The sequence below is a fragment of the Passer domesticus genome, chromosome 6 (genome assembly GCF_036417665.1).
Source record: "Passer domesticus isolate bPasDom1 chromosome 6, bPasDom1.hap1, whole genome shotgun sequence".
NCBI lineage: Eukaryota > Metazoa > Chordata > Aves > Passeriformes > Passeridae > Passer > Passer domesticus.
The window spans coordinates 38870303-38894411 of NC_087479.1; the positions used below are offsets into that span (position 1 = coordinate 38870303).

Sequence of the window (24109 nt, forward strand, 5' to 3'; positions counted from 1 at the left end):
GATTCTCTCTAAGGTGCATATTAAATTAGATATTAAAGAATACAGTTTCACCAGGTTTCCTAAACCTTTTTGTGCTGCATGCTGGCCAAGCTATAAAAAGATTTTTACCCAACTGAATATATCAGCCATGGTAAGGACAATGTGTTAAGAATATGATGAAGTTTCCTACTTAAAACTCTATTTTCATTTTGCATGCCTTGAAAAGTATTAAAAACTTATGAAGGAGTCTTACTGCAAAACTCAAGGCAGAAGAAATACCTGTGGTGGATGCACTGATTTTTACAAGTAGACAGAGGAGCAGTATTAATGAAATTGACAGCTGTGTGCTTTCTAAGCTTGGTCCTATGGACTGCACAAAGACAACCAGCAGCACACCAAAACGTTGAAACAATACTCAACATGACTCAACAGGAAGGTTCTTTAACCAAATTAATTCAAACTGTTCTAGCTATGACCCTGTCACACATGCACAATGCTCCAAGCCCAAAGCTGTCAGAAAGAAGATATTTTTAACATCTTTAAACATGATTTGGAATAGGGGAAAACAGAAAAATAGTTAGCAAATCCTGCTAGACTGGATTCTAAAATGTGGTGGAAAGGTTTTGGAAGCTATAAATACATGTGCAAGAAAGATGAAGAAAAGCAACCTTTAGAATACATGCAATCCATCTGGAGAAAAAAAAAATCCAGAACTACAGCAGATGAGAAAGACAGAAGTGCAGTGATGTGGAGCAAGTCTGAGAAGCAAGAGTGGGAAAAAAATGGTACAAAATTTTCAGTGTATCAAAACATCAACCCCCCCTGAAACCTAACCCACCCCTCAACGGTTTCCAACTGCATAAATAAAAGCTGTTGTCCAAAAGGAAAAAAAATACCCTCTGTGGGATTCTGGTAAAACTGTGCTTATCACATTATGTACATATAAACACATCCCAGAACGAGGGAAAAAGAAAAAGAAAAAAAAAGAAAAAGAAAAAGAAAATAAGGTTTTTTTGGAGAGAGTTCAAAAGAAGAAAGAAATGGAAGTTGGAAGATTAAATTACAAGAGAAGATTAAAGAATACAAAGCATTACTTCACTAAATGGTGACTAAGAGCAGGGTACAAGCATTTGAAGACATGAAGATGAAGAAATATAAATGAAACATTTAGACAGTGAGCTTGCTGATTTAGCTGGCTACAGAAAAATGTCTCCAAAAGACAAGGGCTAGAAGCCATAGCAACTGGAGTTTAGAGCAAATGTAAAGGAGAGATGAGAGGAGGACATGTGATATTTGCTAATAGGACTTCTCTGGCTTAACTTATGATATCTAAAAAGACTGTGGGGGAAGGGCTACTCCAGTTTCTGGCAGGAAAAAAAATGCATTTCACTAGGATCTTAAAATAGATGAAAAAGAAACAGTACTAGGTCAAACTAGAATTTTAAAATGATTTACAGGATGGTAAATCATTGTGATCTTATATCCACGCAGCTTTCACCAACTGTACTTGTAATCCAAATTGTACTTTTTTTCTTAAATACATTTTAATTTCTATCTCTTACTTGGAGAGGCTTGTACCAGAATGGTAGCTCAGAACCACATCTGAAAAAGTGCTGACTGGTACACCAAAGAATAACTTCATAATTTATCTTCCCTTGCCTTATAATATGGAGCACATGATGACAATAAACAAGAGTTTCAGATCAGCTGATAAAGTGACTCTCTCTGAATCATGAACTGCCTGAAAAGCAACTACAGAATCCAAAGGTGAATCAAGGAATTTCTCCCAGTGACAAGTCTGTCCCCAGTGTCAGGTCAGTAGACAAATGCCTCACTGCGACCCTTGTACACTGGGAAAACAATGTATGGCCAAAAGTAATAATACTTAGATAGGTCTTTAAGAAAAAAAGAAAAATATTTTAGAAAACAACAGGAAAAAAAGATTTCTCATGGAATGAGTTCCACTACAGTAAAGTTATCCCTCAAAGTGAAAATTTTGAAGATTTATTTTTCATCTCCTAAAACAAGTCACCTGAATACATGGTCTAAAACTTGAATCCAACCCAAATTTCAGCTTTAGAAATTGCTTAGTTCTGACTCCTTAACTCTCTTTGTGCATTATGAACTGGACATGGCTTTTACTACCTAGAACCATCACTGAACAGCTGTTGTGCTTCACTCATTAAGAAAGCAAAGACACACATGTTCTCAACTCTGCCAGTTAGTGAAAAGATGAAGGTTTTCCCTCAGGTACTAAATGAGTCAGAGTGGATCATGGTTCAGCTGCCACACAAAGCAGAACACAAAGATAATTCCATTGCCAAATACCCTTACATATGCATTAAGAACTAACTTACACATAGCCAGCAAAGCCTGTTTGGGAAAAGCATGGTCAACTTCAGTTTGCAGGTAGGATATGAAGCTGGGCCCCTACCCCTCCTGAAACTGCTGGTGGCTGCTGTCCTAGAGGTTAATTGCTTTTAGGAATGACAGAAAATTATCCTGAAGCCTCAGCTGATACGCTGCCTCAGCAAAGTCAGCTGAAGTACCACTAGCAAGATGCATACCACCTGAAAAGGTACAAAAGACCTACTAGGTACTCTGAATGATGACTAGCCCTAGGAATGTATAACACAACATGGAATGTATTTGTTCATCATCATTTTTGAAACAAGAGAAAAGTTTCACAGTTCTGTTGTATTTACATTCTCCTGCCACGTTTGTATACCTCTAAAATAAATTCCTTCATGAGTTTATTATTCCGTGGGTCTAGAACATGCTGCCTCTTTGTTGTCAGAGCCCAGCAACTAACTACTAGGCTGGAGCCAAACACACACAAGCAGAATACACATATACTCACCCTCATAGAGGTTTCTCCACCATGGGGCTGTTGCAGCCTGAACACTTGAGCAACCATGTGTTCTGTAGTGGGGTGCAAGAGGATACGTCGGGAAGCCAGTCCCACCATAACATATCTGCCCATTGGAGACAGGCTCACAGAAATGGCATTGGGTCCTATGAAGAGAAGAGGGTTTATTTCTTTCATGGGTAGACATCCTGCCCTGTGTTTCATCCTCACAGCTTTTTCATTCATATACTGTATGCCATATTAATCTCATTCTTATCATGGGTAGAGAACAAGGGGACCTGCAAAAGTTACAAATTTCCTAAGACATTTCCTTGTTGCAGGTGTTCTGTCACTAAGACAATGAAGTCCTTTAAGAAATTAAAAACTATTCTTTAGCAGCTCCCCCATACCAGCAGTGTACTTGTCCAGACCATATCACAAGCCTCTCTCCAGCAGTGCTGCATTTGTGGCTGGCTAGATGGCCAATCAAATGTTTCCTGTTGCTACAAATGCTCAAGCTATTGCATTTCTTACTGATGGCTGAAGTTCTGAGGTTCTCACACCCTCACCCACCCTGACTTGTTGCTGTATGCTTACCAAATCGCTTTGTGTAAAGCATCTCGCCCAAGTTGTGGGGTGCCAGAGAATATACAGCCAGTATTCCTTCATCAGGGAAGCCCCTCTGACTGCTGGGAATGAAGGCTGCCAGCAGCTGCCCATCAGCAGAGATATCACAGCTAGCATCATTGTAAATCTTGCAGTTTTGGACAAGCACATTCACAGAGGCTGCAAAGAAAGAAATGAATAGTGATTATAGTACTACGGTTGAACAGAATACAGTAAGATTTAAACTTAATGTTGGATAATGGACAATACACACAAAAGGCACTCAAGACATTTAGCTTCCTCCAAAAGTTTATGAAATGTTAATACCCTGATTAATGTATAACTTGCTCCAAAACGGAGATAAGACACTGCAACGAGCCCAGGAAATTAAATTTACTCACCTCCTGAAGCCTTCAGCCAAGAAATAAGAGCAATTGCACTTTATCAAATACTGCCCTTTGTTAAGCATAACAGCATCCTTTGCAAAGGACAGCACAGTTTAAACAAGTCTCAAATCATGACACTGACAAACTCCAGCAGCATTCTCATTAGAAACAGTACACCTTAATTCATTTCCCCTTCTCTTGTAGAGTGCCTTGTTCCTGCTCTTCTCATCTTCAATAAACAGGAGATGAGTGAAAAATTCCTCCCTCCAGATACAGACATTCATTTCTGACAGCTGATTTCTACACTCATCTTGGATAAAGTCAGTGAGAAAGGGCAGAAACTTCTCCAGCCAGTCCTCCATTTAATTATTCCAGTATTTGAGACACTCATACATACCAGTGAAGTAACTGTAGAGCAGCGTAGCGAGTAGCAATCCACAAAACAATAGTTTTATTTTAATCCCTGCTGGTAAATTGCTGGGTGACCTCATTCATGTTTCCCCCTTCATACCTTGCACATGAAGACTACAAGCTCTAGTACAATGAGGTTCCAAGGCCTCTAAGATCCATCTAGACCAACAGTTCAGTGGCACCTTGCTCAGACATGGCTGGACTGATGTCCACTCTACCAGCCTAACCTAAACGCGCTTCAGTTTTTCAGGAGGTTTGAAGCTGAACCTGCATACAATATTTTTGGGACAGGGAAATTTCAGCTTCTAGTATTTTCAAACTCAAGAGTACAGAGATATAAAAAAATAATAGAAATAAAGTCCACATTTGCAATACAGAAAGTTTGCATGCTAGAAGATGGAACACCCACACCCACATGTTTGAAGCTAGAGCATCATGTGATTTCTACAGTCCAGAAATGATCTTCAGGTCATTTCTGAAAAACCATCAGACTATGCCTAGCCCAGAAGAGGCCTTAACATGTTCAGCTACAATTGCAAGCAAGTTTATGAAGGCACCTCTTAGTCTAGATCCCTTATTAGTTTAACAAGTAACAGTACCAAGAATGCTTTGTGCATATTTCTGAAAGTCCGAACTTGTAAATAAAATTAAGGCTGTAACTCAGTACTTCAACAAATCCCACCCTTTGTTTCCAACACATGTGTAGAAGAAAACTGCATCAGGGAACTGCTATGAAAAATTACTGACAGTTGTCTAGATAAATTTTTAACCAGAACAATTTCCCAATCCAGTATACCCCATGGCTGCATAGATGCTTGCAGCAGCACAAAAAGTACTCATGAGAGGGAAGCAGACAGCACTGCCCTTCTTACAGCACTGCTGATTTAAAGCACTCACTGAACCTCCTCTTAAATTCTTCTGGTCTCAAAGACATTTCTCCTGGGAACTGCTTTCCTCTGTGGCTGAGTATCAACTTCTATCTACTGTTCCATTTAGGAAACTCTGATGAAAAAGAAGATGAGGATTGAAAGTGGACTATGTAATTACATTCTGTACCAAACCACCTACACCTGTACCCTAAATTTATTCCACCAATTTTTCAGTCTTGAAGCTGCTAAAAACAGTAATTTTCAGCCTAGTATAAACAGAAAGGTGCTGAACAGAAAAAGGTAAATAATTGTAGTCACTATCAAGGCTGCAATACCAGTACATGAAATATACATGGGCCTTAAAGAACAGGTGGTTCAAAAGATGACAAAATTCTTGAGTGCTTAGTCTGAAGCTAGTTGAACAGAAAGGCAAGAGAATCAAGATTAAAGACTATACTGCTTAATTTAAAAAAAGGAGACAGAAATAAATGTACCCTTAAAAAAAAATCTAGGCTTTATTTAAATACTCATTATGTCTCCACAAGAGAAGATGGGCATCAGCACAAGAACTGCAGTATGTGCTGTGAACCAGCTAAAGGATACATGACAACAGGTTGTACCATTGTAACCCCAGTCAAACTGGGAGGATTCCTGCTGAGTGACTCATTCCAAAACCAATCCTATTTATACTCTAGGCGCTCTAGGTTGTATTGACAGTGGAGCTCTTGGTTGTGTTGACATTTCTAAACTTCTGCTTCACCCAGGAACTTGAAAACATGAGAGAATCAACTTTGGTTATTGTAGCAAAAACTGAGCCATTACCCAGTGTAACAGCGAAAGTGACAGCAATCCCAAACTGCACTAGGGAGCACAATTCCAGAAGAAATATCAGTGCTGATACACAGCCTTGTGCTGAGACCACATGCAGGAGGCCCTGGGCACAGTTTGGGCCAGCCATGTTCAAAAGTGGTTAAACCATAAATGATAACATGTCCAGCAAAGAAGATGACTGGGGAAAATGAAGCATGAATTTTATGTTCAAACAAAACACCAACACCAACCCTCCCAAAAAAGGGAGGGAGGAAATAGAATTGTATCTGTATTTTCAAAAACTACAGTAAGTGCGTGCCAGAAAAACATCAGTTTTCTACAAATAATGTTGAAAACTGACCACTATGCAGATAAGTGGGTAAAAGAATTATTGAATTTGGACATCAAAAGGTTTCAAAAAAAGAACAAGATTCTAGAACAGTCTTTTCAATAGACATGAAAGGAGCAAAGAATTTAACCAATTAGATTTTAGGAACTACAGTATGTGCTTTCCTAAGGCAGCAGAGAGCTAGTCTGCTTGGATAAGGGGTCCTTGCTTATCAATTCCTTTGTAGTGGTACTCTAATCAGAAGTGTTCTAAAAAATTGGGAGGAAAAAATGGGGGAATGGGAACATATTAAAAAGGTAAGTATTGGAACTCTCACAGCCACAGGACTTTACTTAAAAGAGAGCCAAGCAAAAAGACAACAAACAGAGCAAATAAACAAAGCACACATGCAGAGCATTTGCTAAAGATACAGCTATGAAACGTCCCCACCACCAACCCTGCAAAAAAAACTTCGATTACTGGAAAAAAACCCATAATCCAGTCCATTTCTTGGGGGTCTAAGAACTGTTCTTAGTCCTATTCTGCAAGATACAAATGTTTGTCCTGCACCTCTGGTGTCTGGTTGCATTTTCCATGAGATAGCCAAGGGTTCTCAATATTCCTAATTACTGTCATTTGATGCTCAATATTAGAAGTCACAGATCATAAACTTGCTTCCTCAGAGCACAGGTATGGGAGTCATTTAATCATAGGAGAGTTTAGAGCTGGAAGGGACCTTTAAGATCACATAGTTTCAACCCTCCTGCCACGGGCAGGGACACCTTTGATGAGATCAAGTTGCTCAGTGTCCCATCACACATTGCCTCGAACATTTCCAGGGATGGGGCATCCACAGCTTCTCTGGGCAACTTGTTTCTGTGTCTCACCACCCTCCAAGCAAAGAATTTGCTCCTAATATCCAACCTAAATCTTCCCTGGTTAACATCATTCTCCCTTGTCCTATCATTATCTGCCCAAACAAAAAGTCTCTCTCCACTTTTTTTTCCTAAGATCCATTTAAGTCCCGAAAGTCTGCCTGAAGCCTTCTCTTCTCCAGGTTAAACAAAACCAGCTCTCTCAGCCTGTCTTCACAGAAGAGGTTCTGCAGCCTTCTGATCATCTTCCTGGCCCTCCTGTGGATTTGCTCCAGCACATTCAGGGACAGATCCTAAACAGGACCTATTTAGCCCAGCAACCAATCTGTCCTAATGAACTCCTGCTTTTCAAAGAGGTACAAGAAGTTTTAGAGAGGAAAAATACTGATTTCTATCTAACTAGTGAAAAATCAGTCTATATAATCCATGTTTTTCTCAGCTTTTAAAGTTTGGTTTTGTTTTGTAATCCAATGAAAACTTGGACATTCCTAAGATAAAATCCCACTTTTTTTTGCAAGGTAAGAAATGTTTATATTCTGTACCATTTACAGATTTGGGGATATTGCCATGTTTTGTACATATCCTTACAGTTCCATGGCTATTCTTTTCATTTCCAGGTCTCTAATTCTCTTCCTCATCTAGGATTTACTATATGTCTTTTTAAAACAATGTTGTGTTTGGATCACCAGTCACCCAGAGTCAATCATATAGCACACGTTCACTCATTTTCTATCTACAGGATTTCCCCCCACACACACTGCTCCTTTTCCAGCACAGAGGTTTTTGGTGAGCAGTCCACAATGAAGACCAACATGAATGGGTATCATCCTGTTTTTAAAGTTTGCTGCATATGCTCAATGTCTCTTAGCAAAACATAATACATGAGCCCTCCTGCTAAAAGAGAGCTATATTTCCCCCTTGATGTGTGCTGGGAACATAAAAAATTAGAGATGCAAGTTGTGCTTAACAGGAAAGAGTGCATTTATTTGTCTTTCATTACCTGATTCACACTGGCATTATTGTTCTCTGCTTTGCCCTCATTTACGAAGGATGAGGACTCAGGTAGCACCTACACCTCTGGAAGTAAGAGAGCCTACTGTGCAAGCAGAAGAAGTCTAAGTGTGACAGGTGGAAATCTCAGCAAGGTTCCATTTTAAGGACAGCATTTACGAGGTTCTCAAGAGACGAGAAAGATAAACATGCCCATGCATTCAACAAAGCCAGAGGCTATTTGATTACTTTGAGCCTGTGGCCTGATATTTGAAGATGAAGCCAATAAGGAAGATTTTAGGGGAAAAATTATTGCTATTTTTGGAAAACTACTGCAAGAAGACTGCCCTTTCATCTCCTGTTTTCTTTTGTTGTTAATGCAACCACAGAACTGACAAAAAAGATCAAAAGAAACATCAGAGAACAAATTAATCAAGCTGTTGTGCCAACTTGGACATTAATTATGCTTGAAGCTGGGGAAGGCCTGGCATGCCAGCAGCAGTAGCACTGTCTGCCAAAGGAAAACTGCTGGACACACCATCCGCTCCTAGCCACCCTCAGAGATGGCACTCTCTTAACAGCTGCTCCTATTTAAAATTTTGTTTAATATTTCTTTTTTCTTCTACTGTTACCCTGCATTCCACTGTGGATCAGTAACTATTGATCAAATTACCTTCCTCAAGACCCAAGCAGTGTTAGAATAGGATGAACTCCAGATTCCTAAACGAGACCAGTTCAACACTAGAAATTGGCAAGAAACTGAATTTATGAGCAGTGACTAGCATGAGAGAAACTACATAAAAAATATAAACAAGAGAGAAAGCCATCAAATATTTTATTATGAAAAGCCTACATTTTACACTTAGTTGCAGGAATTTTAAGGATATGCCACACTCACTAGAAGAATATTAAATAAATGCAGAAATAGCAGTGTCTCTGCTGTCAAATAAATTCTCCGCCCCAATGCTGATATGACTGACAGTTTCAATATAAGACCGGGTCATGTTTATTTCAGAGCTATTAAAAGCAAACCTGGCAAAAGGAGAGAAGAAATCTGAAGCTATCTTTTTCCATTTTTGCAATTAACAGAGAAAGACAGGGCTGACACTAAAATTCCACAAGTCCCTGCACAGCCATTTTCCCAGGACTGCCAGGATCTGCTTTTGTGTGCCCTTGCTGGACTGAGCCTCAGGGAGGTTGGTGCAGAGCCACAATCTGAGCCCAAGGCTTCCAAGGGTGCTGGGGCCTAGACACTGAGATCACAGGACTGCACTAATCACGCTGCTGTCACTTACTCAGATGCATCCGCTTCAGTGGAAAACATCCTACTTCCAAGCTATCTTTTCTTTGTTTAATTGTTACAGGAAGAAGAGCTGCTCAGAGATGGAGGTTGGCCACAGAGTCATTGCTTTGATGGAGAGAGGAGTTGGCAGGCAGTCCCAAACTTCAGCTGCATCATTTCATCTGCCTGAACTCCAAACCAGTTGTGGCTTAAGCCAGTCCCAGGAGGTGCAATAGACCCCTCTGTGTAAGCAGATTATCTCACAGGACCACCTCTGATTTATAGGAAACAATGGGAGGAAAAAGAGGAGCTACTGAGATCACATACCTTACTGGGAAAATAGCTTATTTCCAATATCATGAAGAATCACAAAAAATTCATCAAATCCACTGCTCCACTGTTACTCATTTGAGAATACGAGAATCATGAACATTCTGAGTTGAAAGGGACCCAAAAGCCCAACTCTGAAGTGAGTGGCCCATATGGGGATTGAACCCACAAGACTGATGTTCTTAGCACCATGCTCTCCTATCTCTAAGTCATGCACCTTGGCAAACTTGCAGCTTGCCTTTGTTCTGTGCCTAGGCAAGCTTGGCAAATACCTGGTTTAGTATAAACACAGCTGCTGCATCTTCATACATCCCTACTACACCCTGGCAGAAGGAGATAAAGTTAACAGACTAGAAATGCCAGGACTAGGCTTGGCATATAAAAGAAGAGTAAAAATGAACATTTCCAAATGGTCATAAGACAAAATGGACAAGCCAAAAACAATGAAGCACAGCATGGGGAGTCAGAAGGGCTAGGGATGGACTTGTAGCTGGAATGTGGCCCACAAGAAGGACACAATGACAACAGAAACCATACCCAATTTCCAGCTAATTGGAAGCTTTTTCAGAATAAAAGCATCCTGGTAGGTGAAATGGAGAAGATTGAAACAATGATGTATTGAGCAGCAGATGGTTCCTAATTTCTATGGAATTTTATAAATTATAAACAAACATGTTGGGTTTTCTTTTTGTTTGTTTCTTTTTAATTAACAGCCTTCTCCTCAGCAGCCAGATGAGGCAAAAAAAAAAGCTATGAGCAACTGAAGCATTCTTCAACCACTCTACACCTGGCAGAGAAGTCCCAAAGAATTTAAGTTGCTTTCCCCTCTGATTTCATCTTTGTGCTCTTCCAGAGTCTGACAGGACCTCCAAAAATATTGCCACCATGTGGCAAAACTTTGCCTTGTGCACCAACCCTTACAGGAAATGTGGAGGGACATGGTCCAGATGGGTGATCCAAACTGTCTAAAGGGATCTTCCACACCACAGAACATCGCATCCAGTGTACAAATTGGGGGAGTTTGCTGGAAGGGGCTAATCGCTGTTTGGGAATGGGATGGGCACTGGTCAGTGGGTGGCAAGTTGTGCATCATTTATGTTTCTTGGGTTTTATTCCCTGCCCCACTTCTCCTCTCTCTCCTCTCACCCCTTCTTTTCATTACTACTGTTGCTATTGTTATTATTAACTTTATTTCAATTATTAAATTGTTGTTATTTCAACCCTCGAGTTTTACCTTTTTCTGCTTGTCCTCCCTATCCTGAGGGGGTGGGAAGGAAGTGAGGAAGTGGCTGCATGGCGCTAAACCCTGACAGCCAGACTGGATGAAGCTTTGAACAAGCTGATGTGTTGACAGATGTTTCTGTTCACAGAAGGGGAGGTGAATGAGATAATGTTTAAAACTCCATTCCAGACAAAATTATTCTTGATTCTGTGATTTTGATTCTCTGCATCTCTCCTACTGCAGTGTCACTATACACTCCTTTTGTGGGTTCTTTAAGCAGCAGGACACTACCCCACAGAGACATCTTTGTCAGATATGCAATTTCTGGAAATGCAGAACACACAGATCTGGGACTGAGAGATTTCTTCCCAATTCATTTTAGTGACTACCTGTGAAAGCAGAAATCTTTCTCAAAACAGAACCCCTGTTCTCCCTAAAAAAGTCAGTCCCTTAAAGTAGAATCCAATCTGCTTTTGCTGAGAAATCAAGCAGTGAGTTGCACATATGCACAGAGATGGCCTAAGTTAAATAGCACTTGCACAAAGAAACATTCATGAATATCTAACTCCTATCTTCATCCCAGGCTGCCACAAACATTTCTGCAGCTGTGCAACAAGCTATATAAGGATCACATTCTGGGTTAAAAATAGCCTTTCTAGTCAAGTTAGTTTTAGCCCTGAAAATGTCATTCTTTGATCAGCTGACCACAAGTATCAAACATGCTTGTGCCTGCATAAGGAAGTCTTTTCCAACATGAGAACTAGCTTATGCCACAGAACACATGTGAAACTGTGGTCTAATTTTCACAAAATGAATGAGAAAATAAATGAAATCGGCAATATTGCTCAGATTCCTGATACAAAAATAGCTTTTGCCTGAGAAACAGGACTAATTACTGCTTTTGCAAATGACTAGAAGGTACATCTACTTCCCTGAGCTTGTAACACCATGGTAAGTAACAGACTACTTGCTGATTCCCAAAATGTATTGCAGCACTTTAACACACACTGATGTAACTTAGAGAAATCACGAACAGTTCATTAGCAGGTTCTAATTTAAAGGTATAAAGACAATATTTCCCTAGGAACTCGTTAGTAAGAGACTGAAGACATTGAATACAGAATTCTAAGAGAATGGCACATGCCCATGAAAAGGCTCACAAAAAACAAACTCTATATACACATGGATTTGCTGATTGCAAGAACACACAAGGCAGATAGAGTGGGAACATCTCTACAAGCTTTTAGTCAACTTCCTTGAAAGACTAAGCATTTTACAGTTCCCAATGCAATATGACAAACAAGACCTGCAACACACAGCTGCCTTTGAAAGATCCTAGAGCTTACCCTAGCTCTGATTAGCACAGACTTAAAATAAGGCCCTGGTGTCTTTTCCAACTTACCATTGCTGATTTCAGGCAAATCAAACTTAGTGAAGTCCCACCACTGGAGCCGGTAGGTGGTGTTGGCAATGTTGCTGGCCACAGCTGACTGTCCATCCCCAATCACAGCACCTACAGAAAAGGGGGAAATAATTAGCAATTTAACCTCTACAAGAATAACCAGGAAAAAAACCTGGGGAGACAAAACCATAGAAAACCTTTCAAAATCCAATAGTCAAAACTCTAGATTCTTAAAGAAACCTTATTTACAGAAATGGCAGCACGTCCTCAGTAAGCCACAGAGAACAGGAAATTAACAGGAAAACATCTCCCTGAAACACATTTCTGAAAGAAAATAAAGTTGATAAGAGATAAGACTTGCCCAGGAATACAAGGCAAAATCCTAATCAATTCATTTGGTGCAAATGCATTCTACTTATCAACAGTAGTGAAGCTGTATTTTCACAGACCCAAAATTGCCTAGTACAGCTATAAAGGCATACCAGAATACAAACTGAGGAATAGCATTGCCCTGGGAAATTACACACATTTGTGGACATAATCACTGCTAATCACTGCTCCTATTGTAAACTTCAGTCAGAAGATACAGGCTGCTTACAGTATTTGTCGCATAGTAAGGGTTGTAACAAAATATGGGCCTGGAAAACCTAGGAGCTGGCCCTTTGCTGCTTTGTGTGGCCCAGCCTACAGCAGGCAAAGGCTGCTCTGACTCCAGGCAAACATCATGACCCTTGCTAACTACCCAAGGATTTGGGCTGCAGTCTAAAAATCAGATGGCTAAGCATAATTCTTCAGAAACTATCATAAAGAACCTGTATTTCCCAGCACAAAGGAACAGCCACTGGTTACTCAAGTCAGCACACATTTGAGAAAGCTGAGATTCATTAAATGGGATTCCCAGGGAGACAAACAGCGACAAGAGACAGTTCATCCATAGTAGTACTACAGTCAAAACTGTCATGCTATTTGCAGTCTCTAAGGCCCTCATGGACAGGCAGCCCATGTCCTACACACACATCCTGGCAACCACAGAAATTCAGCATAATACAATTTGATAAGGCAGAGCAAAGCAAGATCACTCCCAAGCACAAATGACTAAAAGGAAAGCCTCCAGTGTCTACACAGTCTGGATTTCAGGATCTCCCCTCTCCAGTGGGACGTACACAGCAAAGTCAGTGCCTTCACTCTGGAAGGGTTGGCTCAGGACTTTGCTGCCACAGCAGCAGTAATAGAAGAGACTTTGATAACTCTGTCAAGACACCTGTGCAGAGTTAAGAGCTTGCTAACTGCTAGTAAGTTAAACTGGTGTGGAGGAAGATGGAGAGAATAGGATGGCTGGATAGTTACTTTTCTTATAAATCCCAAAAGACCTCTCAGACACAGGAAAAGAAAGAAAGAAACCCAAAATACCTAAACACACAAACACACCAACAGGTTTTTTGCTTTCTCAGCAAAGCAAATAAAAAGGTGGGCAGGGCAAAGTAAGTAAGTATATTCTAAACTGGTGCTGATAAATAAATACACCAAGAAAGCTGCTTGAGTCCTGATTTTTGCTTCTAGGGAAAGCTCAGAAATATACCAAGAACAAGACTTCTGAGCAAACAGCTTTACACTGTGCACTCTGTCAGGCCTCCAGCAATCAACCAGCCTCCATTGTACATCTGCTCCATCTCTGTACCTGCCTCTATCAGACGTGCATGGATCACTTGGAGAGCAGAATTAAAAACATTTCCATTGCTGTAACATATGCCCAAGGCCTTGTTTTCTATATCCCTCAAAACAAAGGGCTCCTCTGAAGAGAAGATATGCACTGGAGAAAGCAGATTCAATGAATTAATGAAATTATACTTGGCAACCAGAAGTAGGACAATTAAATTCTATGTTGCTTCATCTTTAAAAGTCTTCAACACTGGAAGTCTGGATTTGGTACACAAAGGCAGCTCTTCTGCTGTCATGCCTTTAGCCCTAAGGAAGGGAAGAGAAAAACAGGTGCTCTACAAATGTGAAGCAGTGGGACTTCCTGCAGGGAAACAGTAACTCACAGCACAAGCAAGGTAGCAGCTGCCTTATAGGACTGAGCCAAGGAAAACACTCTGTGAAGACAGGCAACAGAAGTTCTACTGAGGGCACATAATTCCAGAATATTGATCTTATCACAGATGACCGTTACAAAATTACATCACCTGTTTTGCAATGAGAACAGCCTTCATAGGTGTAAAAAGCAATATATTAAATGGAGAAGAACATACCTTAGGAGAACAATCATGCTCTCCCTCTACACCAGAGAAGCTTAGCAAAATCACTAACTGCTCCAGAAACAGTGAATTCATCTGGCTTATACAATTGCTGCACCTACTGCTAAAAGTATCATAAAAAGCAGCTGGCAAGATTTGATTTTTTTTCTGTAAAATTTCTCATCTTTGCATCCTTTTCCCTATAAGGTGAAGAGGATGCAAGGTTTAAATTAACACCATAGCTAGCCTTAAAGTTATGGTGTTCATTTGAACCTTGCATCCTCTTCACCTCCAAAGGCAGTCACATCATATGTAGAGAAATTAACAATGGAAAAAAGCAGTGCTGCCCCATCTACAGGACAGCCCCACACAAATTTCAGAGCCAGCACAAGCTATCAAGTAATGCTAATGCTTCAGGTAACAGATACCTTTATCAAAAAGGTTAGGACACAGGCTCTTAGTGTGAAAGGTCATGTTGAGAAAAATTTGGTCCATTTCTCGAAGGCTAAAAACCAGTGAAACTAACATTAATCAGAAATCCATGATCTACATCTTTTATTAAGTAATTATCTCTACTTAAACTAATTATGTAATTGAGGAGTGCAATCATTAAATTATATTTACATACATATAACAAAGTGGAATAACATTTGTATCACAAGTCCTGCCAGATGCCTCCCACATGCACTGTCCTACAGTAAAGATGATTAAAAGCATGTAGACATTTCAGGCAATGAATTAAGGGAGGAAAGCACCCCCTAGCACAGAAATATGCTATCCTAACCTGTGTTGTCTTCTTTGGCTTATGGGAAACATTTTAGACTACAGTTGGAAGACTCAGGAAAGTTAAAATCCGCACTAGAGAGCTTTTGTTCACCATGCAGCACGAGAACTCATTCTCAGCTGGCTTTGCCCAGTCAGGGTTTCAGTCTGGATGAGAGGAGAAGGTGCTGTTGCTTGTCAAGTACATGTAACCTAGAGGCAAACAAGACACTATAGCTTCTTAAATTTGGGCAGCAACAGATCAGCTCTTACAAGGAGCTGTCCTCACCAAGCACCTGACAGTCCTGATTCCTGGGTCTTCCACTGTTTGATGGGATCACAAGTGACTGCAGTGGGTACCCAAAGGTCTTGGGCTTGTCATCCTCATGAACAGAATGACCTTTTTCTGCAGAGATAATGTAGATTTCAAAATGCTGAAATCCAAAGCAAGGGCCAATTGAAATGCAGTGAATGTAGGTTTGATTGGCAGCTTTCCTGCGTCTGTCTATCACTGCGTAATAAACACTGGATGATGGCAGGAATGAAGATAAATGCTTTCAGCAGCCCCCCTTTTTCCCTCCACCACCCTGAACTCCATCCACCCCCACTCAGCACATGACAAAAGAGTTTAAAGAGTTGGGGGGGAAGAAAGTCTTAACAAAGACTTAAATAAAAAAATCCTCAAATCTTTTCTTATAGGCCACCTACACGTGACAGATATTTATCCATCAGTCTCAACCTCCTCAGAGGATCCAACGTATCTTGGCATATGGAGAAATGAACCTTTGCCAGTCAACTATTGCTCATTTATGAATCAAGCCATGCAAGCCAATGTCTGAGTTCAGACTGAAAGGGAAAAAAGGGGTGCAAAACCAGTTCCCTTGGCACTCCATAAGTGAAAAGCAGGCTAACTTCAGACTACTACTATCACACTTTCAGAAGAACAACTAATATTCTAGAGCTACACAGGCTTTGGGGTACGTGTTTTAGGAACATGAAACATCTACATAGCATGGGAATTACTTTTCCATGTATTTCACAGAAACCAGAGTTCAAATTTTTTTCTAGGCTAGATCCTTTACCCTTAATTTGTTAGGGTCTGGCAGGTTCCCTCATAATAAGAGAAAAATGTATTATGATGCTTACAGATAAGCTTGAGGAAGCTGGAGAAACCCCTTAGCTAATTTGTGACTCAGTTTGAGGGAGTGATTAGACCCTGGTATAAAATTCCCCCTAGATTAGTACTTGAATCTCAAAGCATGAGTACCTTTGAAAAGTAATTACCTCTTTATGAAACCATTTGCAACTGTAGCTGATACTGGGGTAATCTATACTTGTAGAAAGGATCTGTCAGAATTGATGGCTTTTACATTTACTTATTCTAGTTTACTCCAATCCAGGCCAGGGGAAGTCCAAAACACAGAACAAATCTATTTGACAAACCGAGGATAAGACTCTCTGCTGCAAGAATACACCAGATTCTCTCAATCCGTTCTGAAACAATTTGAATTCAGGCAAAACGATTACTAAAGTCTAGTGGAGATGCAACAGGTTCTTATACATTTCCAATCCTCAAGTATTTTATGGGACAGTCTAGTTGCCTTTGAAGTGGATGAGCTAACTATCTCAAATGGGGCTAATGCTGTTGAAACAGTATGCAGAGCAACCTAGTATTTTCAACCATTTCTTTTGCTTGTTCTCCAATGTACAAGCAAGCTGTAAATAAGAAATGGGCAAAATTATTTTCATGAATGGATGCACAGTACGCTACTAAGAGTAGTTCAGCATACGCTAAGCACTGAAAGGATCTTAGATTCAACATTAACTGAGAAAGCCTCTAAGAGGTCTATGCTCTCTGAAGGCTGAACCTTCAAAAGGCTATTATGTTTTCTTTATTCCAGATGTATAAAATAAGAAGAAACGTCATTTCCTATTCATGTTCATTCCTACTGCAAAATTTCCTTTTAAAAGGGGCAATGCTTAGCATGCTGAATTCCACAGACCTGTCAGCTATGGGAATTGGAGCAGGGCTCAGCTGTAGGTAAGTGAAGATGACCATCCTAATAGGAGCCCCTCAAGTGCCCAAGGGGTCCATTTACATTGAAAACAATGCAAACATCATACAGGAAAGGGAATTTTTCAGCCACAAATTTTAGACTTCAAAAGGAAATTAGTTAATTTGCAACAAGCACAAACAATAAAAGAACAGATGCCTGGCCAAAAGCCTCACCCCAAAAAGAGTCATGATGGCTCACTGACATCTTACCTTCCTATATGTTATTTCTTTGTCTGATCATCTAACAATTAATAGACAAACGTGTCTAGTAAGCATTTGTCTTTGATGGTAAAGTCCAGTTTTCCCTCAGGGAAACCAGAAGACATTAAGATCCTTTTCAAATGCATCCCCTCTTATCTGTATTGCTTGCATCTCATCAAGCAAGCTGGAAATTCTTCTTCTTCTTAAGAGAATTCACACTCTGTTGCTGTTCACTATAGATTCCCCTGCTCATGTCACCCTGCTACACAAGAAAGTTGGAAAATCTGATACGCAACAGCAGAGACAGTTTCCTGAAAGAGCAAAAGTTGAGCCAATAGCATTTGCAGAGAATTGAGATGAGGAAAATTCTGTACTCTGTGAAAAATAAATTCTCTTATTACAGCCTTTGCATATACACATTGGAGTAAGCAAATGTCTCTGTTTAGGAAGATCTCATCCTACTCTGGGTGATCAATAATGAACAAGCAGTTTAATTTCCTTGCTGTAGTTACATCAAACCTCTCAGCTTCTGGTAGCAACAGATCGTGGCCTAAGTCTCCTAGCCGACAAGAACTTTCTCCAACCATCCAATATGCACCACTGAACAGAAAAACCCCAAACAAACTGTGAGGAATACACAGAATTCCTGCCTTCTACCTCCCACATCTCTACCAATCAGCACCTCAAGTACAGCACTGCCACAATAAAAGACTGACAGGATTTACACAGTATCTGCACGCTACCTTTTATCTGCAAGATGCCATAAAAGAAAAAAAATCTCTTATGCCATAAAAGAAAAGAAAAAGAAAAAAAACTCCTCCAAAACACCACAAAACAGAGAGAAATACCATCTGAATCATGGGCAGGCCAGAGTATTACTTACACATCACCTTAGTGCTAGAAAGGAGAAGGAATGAATGAGACGAGTGAGATCTTGATTTTGGCAAGCAGTCACTGAACAGAAAGTAACAGTTGTATGTTGTTAATGATACATAATTATTTCACTCATGCACAGTTTGCAAGTTTATTCTTGGAGGGTACTAAGGGCAATTCAACAGAGAACTGAAAATCCTACTTGCCAAAGAAGCAGAGTTCTAAGTCTTAGTGATGCTCTTACATCTGTACAACTCAAATGAAGCTGTTAAATGCTACTTTCTTCTTTATAAGAAAATCCTTATGAACAAGGACTGTTTAGGTTCAGCTATTTGTGTTCTCATTAGTCATTTATGATGCTTTTACCTGCAGTGGATAGGAAGTTCCCTGGGAAGGCTCCACTACACTATTGCTTTACACCATGTAACAGCAGGCACACATACACATTTAAAGGAGCAAACCACCAGTTGTTTAGGGACCATTATGAAACTCCTGGAATTCTGATGCTGGATACAGTACTGGAATGGCATGTAAAGAGATGCAGGTGCTCCATGAAGCCCTCAAGTAAAAATAAATGTCATGGGTCTAGATAAGTAAAAAGAAATCTTTCAGCAAATTGAGATGATGTGGCATTGAAAGGGTTTCGCAGGAACACATTATGGATATAAAAGAAACACCAGTTACCCTTAGCTGAAACAATTTGCAAGCTGTTTGAGAAGTGGGTGGTCAAACAAGCTCTCTTTTTTTTTTCATTTAGCCCCCTTGCTGGGAAGGGTAGTCAAAGCTGGAGTCTTCCTATCAGCAAACTGCTGGAGCTGCTAAACTTGTTTTGAGATGCCTTCTTTATTTCCATGCGATAGCGGCATGTGTTAAAAGCATGCCTCACACTACCATATGATTCAGGCAGTAAAACATGTTTCCTTCAGTATAGCCTTTTAGGGAAAAGATTCAAGCACTAAAAATATATTCCAATCTGCATTTCATTTAACTAATGTTTTGGTTTGACCTCTTCTGCATACTTGCAGCCTTTTATACGATTTGTCTGTATGCATTTAAGAACCCCTAACATAAAACAATGAGTAAATGGTTGGAGAAAGAGATTTACGCTTTCTTCATAATTTCTATTACAAAATTCTCTGATACTTAAGAAATCAGCTGTAGAGCCATCAAGCTACTGCCCAGGAATGGGAGTCTGAAATCTACTAACTGGAAAATACTGGAGAAATAAAGACAATCTTTATCTTGTCAGTGTGAGGAGAAACAATAATTTGGGTTACAGGCATTTCTGCATCTGGAGGTCCACATCAATTTACTAAAAAAGCAGTAAGATAATACATTTGAAATCTGCTCCAAAGCAACTGATTCTGCAAAGGAAAAAGGGTTTTAAAAATTAATGGAGGGCAGGGTGGGGGGAATAGTAAATGAGTCCAAGACATGCTGCTAGATGAAAAGGCAGAAGAGAGGTGAACTCTGCAGTCTCTAAAGAAATGTGTATTCACTTCCTTCACCTCTGAACCCACACATGCAGGCATGTTCAGACCCCTGCTTCCTTGTAAATTTCCAGAAATAGTAGGTGACTCTCCAAATCAAAATGCCATATCTCTCGTTCCAGAATTCAATGAAATCCCTGGTAATGTGAACTAGGAAGGTCTCAATAGCTAATGTGTGGTCTGTGTGTCTGGGGTTCCTCCCTCTGCTTATTCTGCAACTCGTGATGCCTCTGCTCTCTCCCATCACTAAGTCCCTTGCACCATTACCAAGCCTGTCATTAAATGCTTTTGGAAGTCCGCTTTTTAACCTTCACATCTGTGTTTATTCTCTGCACAAAACCAGAGTGGAATCTGTGCCTGGCAGGCATTTCCTTTTGTAAAACTCCTTCTTCTTTCCTTTTCTGACTTTTCAGAGCATGAAATGTGCCTGCTAATCCTAATTGCCGCAGATGGAGAGTCTCGCAGAGCCCAGACAAAGGGGGCATCCTTCCACCAAGCAGCTGTGAGCAGGCACCAGACTTTAAGTTCTCCAGTTTCCAGAGCTCCCATCTCACTTTCTCACATTTCTGAAGAACACAAGGACAGAATTCCACAAGTAGTTATGCTGTGAAAGGGGGACTTGCCTTCCAAGACTTACCCGCTCCTGCCTAAATGGCCCTCCAGCACAAGAGCACACCCGAGCTTACTGTGTGACCTGACGCAGGGTGGCCAGTCCTCAAATATCACTACTGTATGTCAAAGAAAAAAGCAAAATGTCTGGGTTTTGCATTTGCCTGTCTATATCCCAACATCAGCTCTCTTATCAAAGAAAAACTCTGTTAGGTCCCACTGGCACACCCACACAGCTGGCCTTTCCATGAGCAGCGTCTCGGCCAGTAACAGAGGCACTGAGAAACTCAATCAGGATGGGATTAAGACATTTTTGCTGCCAACAGTCATTGAAGAAGTTATCTTTCTAGCTTAGCAGTGTCTGGACTCAGAGGAATATTTCTAGGGCAGCAACAAAAAATTGCTTCAGAGGGTTGCTGCCACCTAACCAGAATATCCTTACCACCCAAGGCTAATGCTTGGCTCCTCCACAGTTGCCACATCACACAGTCTATGAGGTCTGCTGCAGTTCACTCATCTAACACAGATGTTAACATGATCCAGAGTTGCCAAAACTGCTGTATATAGTTTAAGATAATTGAGAGGTCTTGCAATTTCTTGTTACTGAGACTGTGTGCCAAGACCATTGCCATCTCTAGCGTATATTTCACTCAGGTTATGCTTTATCTATCAATTACATTGTTTGTTAGGGTGGCCACAGTTTTAGTTCCCACTAAGTAATTCCCCTTCCTCAAATAATGTTGCAACAGAATTCCCATCTTAACCAATATAGCTACACCAATAGACAGATGTAGAATAGACACAAAAATAAGTCAAACTGCTTTCCACAGAAAAGCCTTTTCCATTGTGAGTGTGCATTTTAACTACATTAAATCCTATTAATCCAAACAAATCAGCAAGCCAAATTCCTGCTACCGCCTCTGCAGCTCTTACTGCAAGAATGTGTGCTTAGCACAACTTGAAATGTGCATGTCTTATACCAAAACACCCATCTGCAGTTGAGAGAAAACCTCAGCAATGTCTTTGTAGAACACCTGCAAGCCTTATCAACCACCACATTGCAAAAATACAAACTTTCACTAATTCAAGAAGCAGTATGTTCCCTGGAAAGGTTTGAATTCTGCAGGTTTAACTGTGTATCAGTACAACAACAAGCTTCCACACTGGAACCACTTTTCATTGTAGAAATAGCAGTACATAGTATTAATAGACGTGCCAAGCACAAAAACACATTCAAAGGCTTGTACTTGCCAGTGAATGGAAGACTTGCAAAAGTTATTACTACCCTTAAACATATTTCAGGACTGCTGCATTACAGCACCAGCCCTTTGCACCCCAACTTGTAATGAAAACGTTGTGTCAGTTTAGTGACACAGACTGAATCTGCACAATACAGAGCACTAGCTAAACATGCTCAGTGGTGGATTTTCACAGGAATAAGATCCTGTGAGCAGGACACATCCCAAAGTATTGCCAATCTAAAGAGCAAGAAGAAAAGAAGGCAGGACAGGAACTGGAAAGTAAGCAGACAGACTTGCTGCTAGCTGGGGACACAGACAAAAGAAAGCAGAAAATGAGCAAGCTAAGAAAATGCAAAATCTAACAGTAGTTTTACTCATGTGAAGACAGATTACATTTAAAGCATGGTGAGATGGAAAGGAGGAAGCCCAGGCTGGAAAAATGTAATGGGGAGACCACATTATTCCAACTGAAACAGAACAAAGTAAAAGAAACCTGCAGCAAATAAAGTACTTCACTATCACAATGTTCTGAACACTTTCTCATGGAAGAAGTTTCGAGGGTGGCTTGGCATGATGTAGATGACAGCAATAGAAACAAGACTCATTCCTTATTGCCACGAGCTTTAATGCACAAAGCAGGTGGCTGCACCCCAGCAGGTGTGCAGGCATCTCTGTTTGAAGCCAGGGCAGAGACTCAGGCTCAATGGGTGACCCAGATCCCAGAGTACGCAGAGCAGGACTGACACAGCATGTTAGTCCACAACTTGACAGACCATGTATAACAATCTGGAAGTAACCACGCAACATTTGGAACAGTGACACAGCATCAGGACTCCCAGAAGTCAGGACTCCACCAAGAAGTCTGGCCAAACCCATAACCTTTCAGTGTCGTCTGTAAAATCGGTGCCACAGCTCAGCTCACCACAGACAAGTCCAACCCACTGCAATTACACAACTGACTCCAAGATTAAAGGAGACTACCACTCTATTCCATTGTTTTTAAAAAGCATTAAAAGGCAAACTCAAAGCCACACCCAGAAAAACTAAGGCGGCAGAAGTACTTAGATACACAACATGCAGGTCTTGCACTGCACAATGAATGGATACTTAGATGGGTTTTATTTCTTTTTTTAGGGCAGACTTGACCTTAATCCATTGTGAACAAGCTCATAATGCATCCAGAGGGTCCAAAGTAGACCTCCCCAAGAAGCAGCTGTACAAAATAACCACCACAGCTACTCCATACAGCATTTACAAGCAAAAGTGGAGGGAAATTTCATATGATGAAAATAGGGCAATGACAATTTACTGGTTTACAGTAAAATTTTCAATTATACACAATCAAGATTTGGAGCAAGCCATGCTTTACTGGAGGGTAGAGGTCACAAACTAAAAAGGGACTGTGGTAAAATGTTCCAGGATCTCACCCCCACAGCAGCAGCCAGAGGTCCAGCTCCTACCAGATCAAAGAACCAGCACTGGTACATTCTGGAAGATGATGAACACTCCAAGCCAGCCTCTCAGTCCTAGGATTCAGTGTAAAGTTACAGTTCCAAATGACAATTTTATTAGGCTTCACAAGTAATAAGACAGCAGAAGTTAAGCAGTAGCTCACTAAAATCACAGGAGTGATCAGGGAGACTGACATCCACTTACAGCTAGTTTCTTTGCAAGCAGAGAAGCTATGACAAGCCTTTGCCTTCAGCTTTCCTTGTTTCTTTTGTCAACAGACACACAGGTATCCATAAGGGTTTTTCTATGGAGCCTCATCAGCCAAGCTGGACCAGGAAAATACAGAAACACACTCCCCTTGCATAACTTACATACCTTCCACATACAGAATCCAATAAAGACCTCAGCAAAATGCTTTCTCACCTTACCTTTCAAAATCTTTGTAAATCTGCTCACATCATCTGGCCTGTGAGATCTTTCTCTAAACTTTATTATTGAGTCCCTCTCCGTCAAAACTTAATGTCTTCCAGCCCTTCTCTTCTATTTCATCTTGCTATGATTTCCAGTCCATAAGCACTGCCAGTTATTTGTCTCCCCTCAGCCTTGTTTTTCCTGTGCCTTCTTTTCCTTCCACTCTGGCAAAGTATTTTGGATTTCCTTTACACTTTTCAGTGTCCTCATAATGGGGTTGTGGGCTGTGTATAAGTACAATGTTGGGTGTTTGCCTCCTTCTCTCCCCACCAGATTTTGAGCTTGACCCACCTGTGATACCAGCACCCATTCCTCCATCTGTTGCAAGACAACAGTCATGAAAACTGCCACCAGACCAATTCCCTCCACTACACTTTTCTAC

At 40.6% G+C, this 24109-nt stretch overlaps 1 protein-coding gene across 4 annotated transcripts in view; it reads right to left on the reverse strand.

The window, feature by feature from the left end:
• The window catches only part of AMBRA1 (autophagy and beclin 1 regulator 1), a 126613-nt gene that overhangs the window by 38158 nt on the left and 64346 nt on the right, over window positions 1-24109 (reverse strand). For all 4 annotated transcript variants that reach the window (XM_064424767.1, XM_064424766.1, XM_064424764.1 and 1 more), the window contains 3 exons: window positions 12339-12449; window positions 3425-3613; window positions 2840-2994 (listed from right to left, as the gene is read on the reverse strand). In XM_064424767.1, the coding sequence (XP_064280837.1) occupies window positions 2840-2994; window positions 3425-3613; window positions 12339-12449 (455 nt within the window). The remainder of the gene's footprint in view (window positions 1-2839; window positions 2995-3424; window positions 3614-12338; window positions 12450-24109) is intronic.